This window comes from Pempheris klunzingeri, chromosome 21, assembly GCF_042242105.1.
Source record: "Pempheris klunzingeri isolate RE-2024b chromosome 21, fPemKlu1.hap1, whole genome shotgun sequence".
NCBI classification, from domain to species: domain Eukaryota; kingdom Metazoa; phylum Chordata; class Actinopteri; order Acropomatiformes; family Pempheridae; genus Pempheris; species Pempheris klunzingeri.
Genome location: NC_092032.1, coordinates 9,515,381 through 9,529,845, shown reverse-complemented (window position 1 = coordinate 9,529,845; position 14,465 = coordinate 9,515,381). Strand labels below are relative to the sequence as shown.

Here is a 14,465-nt window from a genome sequence, read left to right as displayed (position 1 = left end):
AATTGCATATTGTGTTCAGCTCAAAGTGCATGTAAGACACTCTCTGTTCACACCATTTCATATTTAGGCTGATTTCTGGGTCCCCAAAGATTCATGGGGGCTTGTAACCGATGATATTTGCAGTTCCTTGTCATATTAGCACTGACTTCTACACATTCAGTCAGTGCAGTCTGAAATCTCAGCCTCTAGAAAACAATATACTGTATTGCGTACACACAAAACTATGTACAAACCAGTGAGAACACAGCGTTTCTCAGCGGAATTGTCCAATGTCTGCTTATGGATTTAAATACAAAAAGTAGCTTTGGTTTTTGTGTAATGTCATATTAAAATGCAATGCACTTCCCTTACATACAACTTTAAAGAACAGAGTTCGACTTTGACAATTCTTCATGTGTCTGGAGCAACAGCATGGCAGTAATTCACCAATGACACCAAAAGGGCAGCAACAATAAAGTGGAATGAATTTGTTGACACAAACCTATAACTGACAGTGTGTCAGTTCTTGTATGTAATGTAATGTAATGGCACTGGTACACTGGAAGCACAACATGGGACAATCTTTACGTTTTCAGTACAGGTAAGGCTTAATTCCATGGGCTCCATTCTCATTATGACTTGCTGTGATAAGATACAGTGTTCTATTGGGCAAAAATATGACATTGGTAAATCTTGTAAGAGAAGGGAAGCTGGATGCATAAATGTAACATGTACGCGAGAACTTTTTTATGAATTTTTGTTTGCACAGAAGAAAAGGGAGATGAAACATAGAAAACCATCTGTTTCACAGCATAGCAGAGGCTCACAAAGTCACCTGAGAATGCATTGTTTCTCATGACCCCTCCTTTCAACTCCTTTCTTCTTGTTTTCTCTTGTTCTCTGCTCCTTCTATTTAGTATCTCTTACTTTACTTGACCTGGCACATGATGGAGAGAACCTCTAACCGCTTGCTAATCCACCTCACCACAGTCCCTGAACTATTTTCATTTCTGTGTTTCCCCCTCCTCTCTAAAAGCAAACATACAAACCACTACCCTGTCCCCTTTGCTTTTCTTCAACACACCGGCACAGAACAGTTGGCACGAGCCACTGAGGAGAAGCATCATTAATAGCCTAGCAGGTAACTAGACTAAAGCAAGACACTACACAGCCATGTGTTATTCTAGATAAGACATGAAGTGGGCAGGCCAGTGAACAAGCATGGGGGGGAAAAAAGCTCTGCTTAGACAGTCTGCTTTGAGCTGACTCCTCAGTGACCCAAGTATATACCCCTGAAGATATGCTATCTGCAAAAGAGGAGATGGTCAAGAGTTCACGCCAAGCTCTCAGCCACTGAACATCCACTGTTGCGAGGAAGGTGAGCACTGCTTGTATCTCCTGTGTGCCTTTCCCTCACTTTAATTTTTTATCTTTATTTATCCAGGAAAGGTTAACTGAGTGCACAAACACACACGCGTTTTAATAGTGCCCTGCTTCAAATTCACAGAGCTCCACATGACTCATCGGGGAGCCCTTCAGGGTACTTTTACTGCAGCTTCTAGTCTCTGCAGGTGCACAGGTCCCAAAGATCTGGGTTAAGTGACTTGCTCCAGGCTCAAGGGCAGCTATGCTGTTTTTGAAGGAGATGACTGCAACTCGCTCGCACACTCCCAGCACTGTATGTATGTCACCAGCCATACAAATGGCATTTTAAAGTTAACAGAGGGTTGCAGCTGGTCATGTCATATTCAGAGAAGAGAACCCATTTGTCATGTTCTCACTCTCACTCTTCTCACTGCAATTTGAATATCTACTTTGTCCAGTGGTGAGGTTAGCGTTCCTAAAGAATCTTTATGAGATCAAACAGCAACTGTACTCAAGGAAAATAAACCATAAGCCCTTCTCCAAATGGGGTGACTACACTAAAACAATTTACACACGAATAAAGACACAGTTGAAGACTCTATCAACATTTAACTCACTTCCGGTTTATGGTGTACTTTTGAAAATGTTTCTATTAAAAAAAAAAAACTTGTGATGCTAAGTGCTATAAATCTTCAGAGCTGCAGAAAGTGTAAATCCCTACTTTTAGGAGTAGCTACTGTTTACTGTGAGTTGAGCTGAGATAAATTCACAGTTTAACATACTTTCAAACCGCATGCCAAGACACAAAAAGTGCATCTGAAAGAGGAAAACTACTTAAAAATGTCCTCGAAACGGAAATATTCCTCTAATCACTGGTGCGAGCACCACCCTGTGGAGTTGTTTGTACTTTTCTCGGATTTTCTCTCTAAAACCCATCGCTCTCACTCTTCTCTTCTCCTGTCAAACCTTCTAAATCCTCCTTCCCATCCTGTGCTTTCTATCACGTTTGTCCTTCACTATTCTGTTTCCAAAACGCCTGTGGTCTTGGCTCCGGATTTGAAGCATAAAAAGCACAAATGTATCAATTTGCATGCACACATGGCAGCACATATGCACACATACACACACACACCACTGCCCACACAACACCTTGCCATTTAAACCTTTCTGCAACGTTAAAACCTGATATCACCCTTAAGCTCATTTCATAGTTGCCAATAAAATAATAATAAAAAAACTCTGAATACTGTATATCTACTGACGATGTGGCTGACTGCGTTCAGAAGACTTTACTTCTTTTTATCCGGCTGACACTTTCCTTTCCTTATCCCGTGTCAAGGTCTGAGAGAGAGTGAGTGAGAGAAAGAAAGAGATAGGAGACTATTTTCCGTTTCCACCCAAAAGCTCCATCCCGCCATCCCCATTTTCCAGTTTCCTTCTTTTATTTCTCTATTGTGTTCATCCCACTATTCAGCACTTATCTGTGCTTGGCTGAATGAACAGCTCAATTCAAAGGCATTACTATGCAGAGCTGAGGGCAGAAGGCAGGATAGGGAAGAGGGGAAGATGAAGAGGAGGAGGTGGATGAAGATGACGAAGAAAGTTGTGGAGGCTGAACACCTCGCAAAAGTCTGCCTAGTGAACCATTTAATTCCCTCTCCTCCAAAGTCAAATCATTAACCAGCAACCCAATGAGTAATTGGGAACGTGTGTGCGTGTGTGTCACTTCATATAGTGTGTGACCGCTGATGTCGGCATATGTGTGTGTGTGTGTAAATGTTAGGCAACTTAAGAGCTTAGACACTTTGACGTTTGTTTAATCAAGAACTGAGGTAATTTACTCCAACAAAGGCCACAAAGTGCCTGAGGCAACTTTCAGTTTTTAGTCAGTGTATGTGTGTGTGTGTGTGTACATCCTTTTACAGATTCTTGTGTGTTTCAGTGTAAAACTGATGCACACTTTCGCTACGCACGTCAAACTGCTTTTAAAATGCACTGCAGTATTCCATCGAAAAAAGGAAAAAAAAAAATTGCTGCACATGTGAATCTTTGGAAGATTCGAACCGAAAAATATTTATATCTATTTTAAAACTCCCATGAGGATGTGCATAAATTATGAAAACATTAAAAAGTGAACATGCTGTGTTTTAAAGGTTTACAGTTAGTAAATAAAACAGCGCAGAGCTGTCACAGGGTTTTAGCAATCCATGAGATCAGTGGAGGGAAGGCAATGAGGGGAAACTTGACTTGGAAAACAAAAATAATGAGGGAAGCTGAGAGCCAGCCCGTCTCCTTGTTGGGCGTTTGGACCACCAGGGCTGCTTTCATTCAAGAAAGAACAAGCCAATCACTTTACTACAGCTGGTCAACAAATACCCCTGTGGTCTGCTCTGTCTCACACACACACACACACACACACACACACACACACACACACGCACACACAAACACATGTCCATTGCCGTGTAAACAAGATACACATGCATGTTGGCATGCTTGAGCGCAAACACACATCTTGGCATTCATACACACACACACACACACACACACACACACACACACACACACACACACACACACACACACACACACACACACACACACACACACACACACACACACACACACACACACACACACACACACACATACACACAAAGACACACACCCACCCATTATCTACTGGTTCAGCAGCTCTCCATCCTCCTTACATCTCAGTCACTTACTTCTTCTCCCTGGCTGCATGTTTTCATTTCCTGAATATGCATCTGTCATTCCTGTCTGTGTGTTTCTGTTTATGTGTCGGTGAATATCTATCAGTGTGTGTGTGTGTGTGTGTGTGTGTGTGTGTGTGTCTGTCTGTCTGTTTTGACAGTCAGAGACAGGCCTTTCCAGAGAACAGATCTCCAGATACTGAGAAACAACAAGTGAAAGCTATTTTCTGGTGTTTGCTTGTTGCTGCTGGACCCTTTTTTAGTCCAGCCAGGGCCATAGTGTGCATGTGTGTGTGTGTTTCTTCCTAACAGAGGCAGGGGAAATCAGTCTGGTCTGGTCTGGTCTTTTGTTTTTATCGACAAGTGTACAGGACAAAGCAGAGGGGCCAAAGAGAAATTTGTGTTTCTGTGAAGCCCCGTGGGTGGTTGTGTTCGTGTGGGTGTGTGGCCAAGAAAACAGGACAAACTGTAGTAACGCTGAATTTATGTCATGGATCTCTACACTGTTTTAAAGCTACAGGAATTGAATTCAGAATGTTAGAAGGTAGAAATCATATGTATTTAGATAGCAGAATGGAATAACCTCCCGTTTTTATCAACTGTAGGAAAACTTATCATTGACATAGTGTGTGTGTATATGTGTGTGTGTGTGTGTGTGTGAGAATGACTACAACACAGGCTTATTTAAGAAAAACAGCAAGTACATGGCTTTTAGTAGAGCCACTCATTTTCAGAGAGAGACTCATTGTAACTTTAAAATGTAATGCACACCTCCAAGGCTGCTGTGATTTGTCTAATTCACCCACTGCAAAACTGCACTAAACACATGTCCCATGAGGTAAGATAGCTCCTCTGGGTTGACATGGCTTCGTCTGCCCTGTCTCCACCAGGAACAGTATATGGATAAGTGCAAAGCGCTCCAACTGCAGAATTTGACACCCTGTGTTTGGAGGTGGGTTTATTCGGTTCCCTTGCCTGAAACTGTATGTTGGTAAAATATAGCAAATGGGAACAGGCCTGACTGAAAAGAAAATATTGCCTCAATGGGAGAGATTCTTCAGCTCCTCTGGCTAACCACTTCTTGACACTTGCACACAGAATTATAATTCTGGGCGACACGGTCAATCAAGCCTCCCAGTGAGGGTGGAGACCACAACAAAGTTCTGCTGCAGGAGGCAGCTAAATGGATTTTTGATCTGGGTCCACAGCTTCAGACAGGCTGAGTGAGGAACTTGACCACTTGACTTTATTATCATTCTTTATGATTTCACTATCATTTTTGTTTTTTGTATAGTTTTGATTCTGTGCTCTCCCTCTAGCATAACACTATAATCTTAAAATATGTTATATATAATGTTCATGTCTTTCTCAGTTTTGGATGCATCGATATCACTGATATTCGGTCTGTGTCAGTGGAGAGCTAACATTATTTATCCTGTTTTACTGCCTATTTTCCTTATTTCTAGGGTCCTCCTCTACTGCTTTTGCTATACTATTTGAGGAGGAACACTGAGTTCTAACTGCACTGCATGCCTGCAAGTTTCAGTGCAACCATTTGCCTTACGTCTGTCTTTTGCTTTCAATGATTTTATGGATTTCTGCACATCAAATGCTTTAAATACATATTTTTTGTCTGTGTGAGTGAGGTGAATTCAATATGCTTTGTGTTATTTTATTGGAATGATAGATTATTATATCCTTTTGTGTCCGTTATAGCCATGTGCTGGAGCAATGCTATTCAGTTCCGTCTCTCATTAACTGCTCTCACCTACTAAAGGGAGCGCCAAAAGAGCCGGTTGACAAAGGGAACTGGAATCTCTTTCTTTGCTTCACATACCTTATTAGCTAAAAAATGAGGAACACTTTCCGGAAATTTAATGCTAATGCCTTTCCATACACTTTGGATAATTAATTACTGTAGTCCAATTGAAAAAAAAAAGTGCTCTGTAAAAATCAAGAAACATTTTAACATCACACCACCATCAGTATTTCCCCCCTCTTACTTCACTTCATTATCATTGTTGTCCAACATATTCCCCTCTACTGAATTAAATTTGACAGGCAGACAGGGACACACACACACACACACACACACATAGAAGGAAAGAATAGAGCTTTAAGAGCCCATTACTCAGACTGTGAACATTTGGCACCTTCTCTCCCCTCTGCTCACCAGGGACCAACACTGATGGAGTGAAGACTGCCTTCCTGGCTCAGCTATAAAACCTCACACACCACACGGAGCTAAGTCACTGTGTTTGTGTGTGTGTGTGTGTGTGTGTGTATATGCGTCTGCACTTGCTAACACTTTGCGAACTCATTATATGAGAGTGTGTGTGTTTAGACATGATTTTTGAGAGAGGTCAGCAATTTCATTGTTGTAAGACCCAAGAGAACCATTTGGAAAGAGGTATATTCTATTCAGCAGAACAAGTCAGACAGGTGCCACTCACCGCCAACTGTCTTGGACAAAATAAGTTACTTTGCTGTTCATGTAAAATAATTACTACAAATCTTTTGATACTACTGTCATGAAACACTGCAGTCCATCCCATGAGAAATGAGAAACTTGGCTCAACTTCTCAGTGCAATGTCTTGTTCAAGTCCACTTTATGTTCATGACAGTACTATTAAAATTTCATTGCAGCCTCTCAAGTTGCACCACTGGAGACTTCCATGACCCACCGAGAAGTGTCTTCTCTATCTATTTCATTTCATCATTCTTGTTATTCACACTCAGCTATTTTTAATTTCCGTACAACTCTTATCTGGAATGGAGTGAAGTGACATTAAAAAGGCTGACGTTCAAGTCCTGTGAAGTCACTGCAGCGGATCAAGATACAGAGCTGCAAGTTAGAGGAGAAATTTTTTATCAATGTAGATGAAAAAAAGCCATACAAGTCATATTCATGACTGTGAGCAATGCGTTCCGCTTTGGTCAGATTAGTTTAATTCAAACATTTTGGTCTTAATAACACTGGATGTAATGATTCACTTACAATGGCAAGTGTGAATGTGTGTGTGCATGAACGCCTTGTCTCCACTAGAAATTCATGTGCAAGGGTTTATTTGACCCAGGATCAAAACAAGAGCATAATATTTATTAATACGAACATCAAACTGAATGCTAAACCTCTTAAAGATCTTACAGGGATTTCAAACAAATGCACCCCGTTTCCTCTTATTAAATTAATCTCCTTTGATGGCCTCCCAATCCGTCTCATCGGCTGGCACCAGTTGCAGTGGGTTTAGCAGCTATGGATCATCTCCATTTGTGGTTGGACTCATTACATAGCGTCTAGGAAACCAGTGGCTTGAGTTTAACAATGCATGTTTGACTGCATTCATCTTTACATGACATTTGGTAATGAATGCCTGTCTATAGATATGCTGTATATCTACATATCCAAGTATAGAACAATTTCTAATCAGTGAGAAAACAGGCATTCAAGTGTACTTTGATGTGTACTCTGAACAAACATAGGACAAGTACTTACCTCTATTGTGCAAAGTTGGGTTGGCTGAATTGGTTTAGTTATGCACATATGTCAAAAAAGTGCAGGTAATTTTGTTGTATATTTTTTGCCATATTTTGTTGTTGTGCCTAAAGACTGTAACTCAAGATCAGACCAGTTACCTTCATGAGCATCTAAATACATTTATGCAAGAGAATTTGAGCACTCTTCTTATCTTTGTCTTTAACCATTTTATTCTTTTTTTCTACTTTAGTGCTGTCTTTCTGGTCCCTTGCATTAATGTACATTTACTTTCCTGTCTTCCTCCTACTGTGTTTAATCAGATGCTAGTTCAAAATGTCAGCCCTGTACTTTTATGTCTCTTGTTTCTCTTTTTCTCAGAAGGGACTGTTAAACATCACGGATAAACACCTCAAGTTGGAATCTTTTAAAATCCAAAAGTAGAGGTGGGAGGTAAATGCATTCACTCCAGTGTCAGTACACTTTTAGAAACTGCCTCCAGGTCAAAGTAGAGTCTCCAAAGTAAGGGTCTGCCATCTTGGTTTCTCGCAAGTGATTCGGAGACTAAAATACTGGTTTATTTGGAAGAAAACTAGTTTCACGATGTGATGTCAGATATTCAGCGCAAAATATAGACCTGTGGAATTAGACCCAACAGCGTGCGAAAGAAGAGCCGATCACTGGAGCTTCGTTAAATCCACAGCAGAAAGAAATGCCCCGTGTCTCTGCTAAAATGGCTGCTAGGCTGGGAAACTAACTCCCCACCTGCCTTCCGTATAAATACCACTACCAGGAAAGCCCATGTGGAGAGTACTCATAAAAGGAGTGGCCTGGGAGTGATCGAGCAGGCACTGTGCACAATGCATTCTGGTTGCTGTAAAGGTTTCCCCTTAAGAGCGATAAGGAACTTTTTCTTATTTTTCCAGGCCATAAGTTACCAATTTTCAAGTGCACATTTCTACCACATAAGTGACCCTCTTATAGGCCACTGGACACCAGGAATTAGAAGTGTTAATCTCACAACATGTGAAGATACAAAATTGTGATAGCACTCTATGATATGTGTTAGATTAGTAGGCCTGTCTGAGTTATGGATAACTATATACTTCCTTAGCGCCTTACGGCCTGGTTTCTTGAAGCACGGGCCAAAATGGCTCACAGGCCAGCTGACAAGATAACAAGGTCAGTAATGTGTTTCCAGGCAGAGAGGCTTGAAAAATTATTCCAGCCCTATGCCACTGTTAATCTCAAAGATCTTTTTTCTCTATGATGTCAATTTACAGTAAGATTTATTCTATGTGTTGTGTTCTTCCCCTTGACTGCAATATTTTCTTTTACGGTAATTGCTCTTAAGTGTCAAGATGTCTTGATAAATCTTAGCAACATGTACTATTGAATTAATCATTTTACTTCATGAAACATCATATACGGTTTTTACAGGTGAAGCTTCCTCCTTACAGCACGCTTTACATCATGTACTATTTCTCCTTTCTGATGCAATTTATAGAGGCATCAAATGTCTGACACCACCAAAGACGCACACGGCAGAATTTGAATGTGATCTAAACCTGTGTTGTTTACACACCTCAAAACAAGAAGAGGCACATGTCAATGGAACATGACAGAAGAAAATATTCTTCTGAACGCTTCACAATAATACAGAATAATGATAATGATGATGATGATGATGATGATGATGATGATGATGATGATAATAATAATACAGAAAAGAGTCATATGGAGGCAGTTTTGCAGGAACATATGCCACATTGTCCTTAGAGCTAAAATCTCACAGTGCTATTTTTCATGGGCTCAGTGAGAAACCGTTATTAACATGTCCCCTTTTGACCCTCTATCACCTTCAGATTTGTGGTCTTGGCTTTGCTGGTTTATTAGATAAATACATTACTGTCAAATGACCTGGTGCACTTGCAGCTTCAAGCTTCTCATCCACATGAATAAACAATCTGACAATGTAAGATTGGGCCTGTTGGCGTTATCGCAGTAGAAGTTATGGAAAACAAGTGTTTGGACGAAAACAAAGTTAATTGTTTTAATATGCGTCAGACAGTTTTTTTCCTCTGCTTTCACAGAATTTACTACCCACCACATTTAGATTTTAATGCTGTCACTGAGCCATGCATTAAATCATGATTTTGTGACTGCGGAATCAACTATGACACTTGAACTGACAAAATACATTAAGATGATCACTTGAAAGGTTTCCATGACATACATGTCACTGACAAATTATTACCCCTCACTGAGTACTCCACATTTCTAAAACACGTTACACTGTAATTTTTGCAACTGCCACTATTTTTTGAGTGAAGATTTTCAGGGGGCACATAAATAATTAAATCAGTGAATCTTCTGCCATCAACTGCCTGACTATAATTTGGCAAACCTAAAATAAACACTGTTGAAGTTAAAGTGCCCTGGAGAGTTATCATTCTATACAAACATCACCATAGCACCAAATCATCTGCATATGATTAAAGTCTAACAAACATACTACATGCATTTAGTACTTCCTAAAACATTTTAAAAACCTTTTTTGAGAGATTTAGACCCTGAATCTTTGCATTTGCTCGATGTCCTACTTTTATAGCACATTACCGCCTGCTACTATCACCAGCCTCTATAGCAGGCAGGACTGCACATCACGTCACCTCCGTGTCCGGTGTGTCCATCCCACCTCCTATTCCACCCAATGAGTGTTGCTCTATCAATGTATTATTGTGAAACTAATTCAACTTTGCAAGTATTGAAAGCCTCTTGGGTATTGTCCTGTTTTCATCAATGTCATTGCAACTCCTCAGTAGTACATTAGTGAGGCATTAAAAACATTATTTCACACGAAATCAATCCTGCAGTTGCCAGGTCTTTACCAATTATCCTCCCCAAGGAATCACAGCTACAAAAGTTAAGCTAGTATAGATACTGTTGCTTTGATGCAAAGTCTTCCTCTCAGTTTGCCGGTGAAAGAGTTAAGTCATCAGGGTGGAGTAACGAGAGGAGGTGATGGAGGTGGCAAAATGTTCCTGGATTCATGCATAAGACTGCAGGACAGGTGGTTTTCTCTCTGGGGATCGCTGCGTGAACCTCATTCAGGGGTGAATGGGATTGAGCTGAATGTGATTGAATGGGCTGAAACAAGGCCTGAAGGTAGCTCTGTGTGTGTGTGTGTGTGTGTGTGCGTGTGCGTGTGCGTGTGTGCGTGTGCGTAACATGAAGCTGGCTTAAGCACCCTACCATCCCCACCAGTCCCTTTGATCAATAGCACTGATAGCTCCAATATTATCACCACTAACACACAAACAGGCACACACACACACACACACATTCACAAAAAAGGGTCTAAACTTGTGCGGAGGCACATCTTTAGCTTTAGTAGCAGGAGAAGTGTGTGTGCAAGCTTGTGTGTGTGCGATCATGTAGGCTGCTACAATCCAAAAGCCTCTTCTAAATAAGACAAGAGACAGAGAGAAACAAATGGCTCCAGCTTTGCTTGTAACTGCACTGGGAGTTATTGATGGTATATGCCCTGCTTAAAATTATTGGCTCTGTATTTGTTTGCATAAGAAATATTCTGAATTACACTGGCCATAAATTAAAAAGCAATATATATGTCATATATCTAGGCAAAACACAAAAAATGGCTATTGTTACAAAACATCCAAGAGATGAATGTGTTTTGGAGTATTTGCAGAAATATTACAGTCAATAAATCAGGGTTAATGGCAGAAGGAAAACACTTCTGAATAAATAATAATCAGCAAACAATTATGATGCAGCGCACAAAAACAACAGCTTCATTTACTTTCAACTGTAAAGGATCCATATTTGTCACCACAACCAGACATGACAGTACTAAAAGAGAGAATGATGATGACGCTACTTGGAATTTAATACCCACGGACAAAATTGCATACATGCAAAAAAAACAAACACTGTGCACATTTGTGTGTATGAAAACACACACAAACAACAGCTTTTAATTGATGGCTAGTAAACATGATCACATGTCAGATATTTCTGTGCCCCATCAGCAGAGGTAGAAATGGTTGAATTGCACAGCAGCATTTTAAGAATTACAATTTGATGGGACAGAGACAATTAAAAGAAACTCTGCCCTGAATCACGGAAACACTTCCTTGGGCTGGGGCTTATGTTGAAATAATTAGGCAATGCAGTAGGATGTTAATGTCATGATTATATCATAGGGTGTGGTTTGGCCCCAGATGATGAGCTGCTGGAAAAGCAACCACTGGGCTTGGCTTCCACTTAATAACACTGGTCAGTAAGCAGATTTACTTGTTTGAGAAAGTGGGTCAGAAAGGAAGGGAAGAACCAGGCTGTTGTCAGTGCTGAAAAATGGCTGGATAGCAAATAAATGAAATTAATAATAAATGAATTAGTTGTTTGTGACAACCAATAGCTTGAATGTAATGCAAAATCAAATCATCAATCATCAAAACAAACTGTTAAATATTTCATCTGTAACTTTAAAAAACACTTCCTCCAGCGTTGATAAACAAATCAGATGTAAACAGAACTATAACTGACAAAATATACAAAATAGAGCTGCCAGTAACTGAACAGCCTTGAACTTGAAATACATCAGCCAGATTTGTAAAGCTGCGCCTTCTGCACTAAAGACATGCAACTGCTTGTGTTTTCTTTTTTTTTAGTTTCTGTTTATTCCATCTGTTTTCAAGATTTTTCGTCTCAAAGTTTAATTCCTAGAGAGGGAACAGAAAAAGAAAGACCCATACTTACAGTGTAGTTCAAAGGTAAAAGCTCCCTGTGGAGTTACTGACCCCTGCGCTGGGGCGATAGAGCTGTCTTTAACTGAGTGGGTTTGATATGTTATTGCTTATACATGCTGTATGTACGGTCTGTTCTTAATTCATTCTGCATTCACCTACACAGAATGTCCTCGGTGTTGATTTGTCTGCTTTTGTATCTTGTTTGGTGTTTTTTTTTCTAGTCTTTTAACTAAATCTGATACGTTTACATTACAGCGGTGTTAATTAATGCACTGCCACGGCCCAGTAAAGTTAAGTACATTGTCCTAGTGGTCTTCTACAGGCCATATGATACCCTGGGGATAGCTTAGCAAACACCCATTACTAACCTTTGTACAAAGCTCCCTCTAGCAGATGAGAATCACATGGACTGATAGCATATCCTGCCAGACTCCACCAGAGGAGATAAACATGCAACGGCCCCTGCTCCTTTACTCAGTTTTATATTTCTGCTGACCAGGTTCATGTATCAATGTTATTCATGAAAGGGGTATTCTTTGCTTGGCCTCTAGCTGAAAGCCCATCTGTTATCACTTGTAGCCGGCACCTGTAGCCCACCATACAGCAACAGTGAATAGTGTGGGCTATTAATTCATTAGCTAATGATCATGGATTGTAAGATGCCCCACTCAAGTGCTCGTTAACGGTGAGAGGTCTGCTGGTTTGGAATAAGAGACATAGACAATGTAGCCAGAGACATACAATGTCAAGGGTGTAAGTGCTAATGGCTCACTTCCAAAAGTTGTTTTTACACTGTATTTTCCCTCTAGAACCAATCAAGTGCTTGTATGAGGTCTTTGGTTAAGATTTAACATTTAGTAAAATCTGAGCTAATTAAATGGTGAATAGTGATATGCATCATGCTGTGACACTCAGTCTTCCTCCCACACAAGGTTTGCTGCTGTGAGTTATGTGAAGGTGAAAAGGAAGGCTTCACATTTTAGTAATAATGGCAAGGAAATAGTACATTTATGTTTTAATAACAGTGAAAGGTCATTGAATTTTCTATCATAATAAAAACACTTCCTACTGACAAGTCCTTCGGACATACACGTCTTGAGTCACATATTATTTTTCTTTTTTACACTTTCTGCAAATGATTAAGAAGGGAAAAACAGCTTTGGATAGGCAATCTACAAGTATTGCCCAACAACAATAAAAAATAAACCAACTACATGAGCGCTGTTTTTGGTGGTCTCAGTGTACAGCTACAAACACACAGAAACACACACACACACACACACACACACACAAACTCCTTGTTCGCTCACCCAAATGTTGCCGTCCTGGTGATACGGTTTCCAGTTCCTTCCTGTGTCGCTGTACAGGAGACGGTACCGCGTTGTCCAATCAGAGCTGCTGTAGCGACCCTGCGTTGCTATGGCGCTCACCTGCTTTCTGGAACCCAGGTCCACCTGTAGCCACTGGTAATGGTCACTGTCCAGGGGTGACCATCCACCAGCACCTGCAGAGATAGGCACATTTTATAATGAGTAAGAAGTAAAATGTAGCAGCATCTGCTCTACTAAAATGTCTTTGCCCAGATATAAATTAATAAATAAATAGTAACTAGTAAGAAACATGATTTTTTCCTAAATAGATCTTATTAGCAAAGACTGCCTGTTGCACATAAGCCTGTATGTGACTTGCTGCTGCTCAGGGCAGACCAGCTCTTGAATCCGAGACAAGCAGAGAAGCAGCATGGTACCACCATAATGACATTTTACAAAGAGAATGTGGAGTTAAAAGGTTATGGTCTGTCCTATTATTAATGGTCAGTGTCCAACTAAAAACAGCTCAGACATTTCCTCCTAGGCAGTAACTGGAATAGAGTGGGAGAGGTAATGTTTTATTAAGACATCTACATACAGGGCTAGAGCCTGCTGACTATTGAGATGTTTCACAAAAGTGACGAGTACACTTGTCTGTGATATCCTATTATTATTCATTCTCCAACACAGCAGACACCTGAACTTCTAAGGGAATGGCATTCATATGTACAGTATGACATTTAAGGATGAATTCCTTTTTAACACTGGTATACAGGGCATAATATAAAATGTCATTAGATAAAAATAAAAATAACAAATAGCTAAGAGTACAACAAAAATAATTCATCC

General features: G+C 40.2%; 1 protein-coding gene across 1 annotated transcript in view; it reads right to left on the bottom strand.

The window, feature by feature from the left end:
• Window positions 1-14,465, bottom strand: part of cntnap2a (contactin associated protein 2a) — a 319,930-nt gene that overhangs the window by 144,949 nt on the left and 160,516 nt on the right. Inside the window, exon 3 of the mRNA XM_070852601.1 lies at window positions 13,617-13,810. Within this exon, the coding sequence (XP_070708702.1) occupies window positions 13,617-13,810 (194 nt within the window). The remainder of the gene's footprint in view (window positions 1-13,616; window positions 13,811-14,465) is intronic.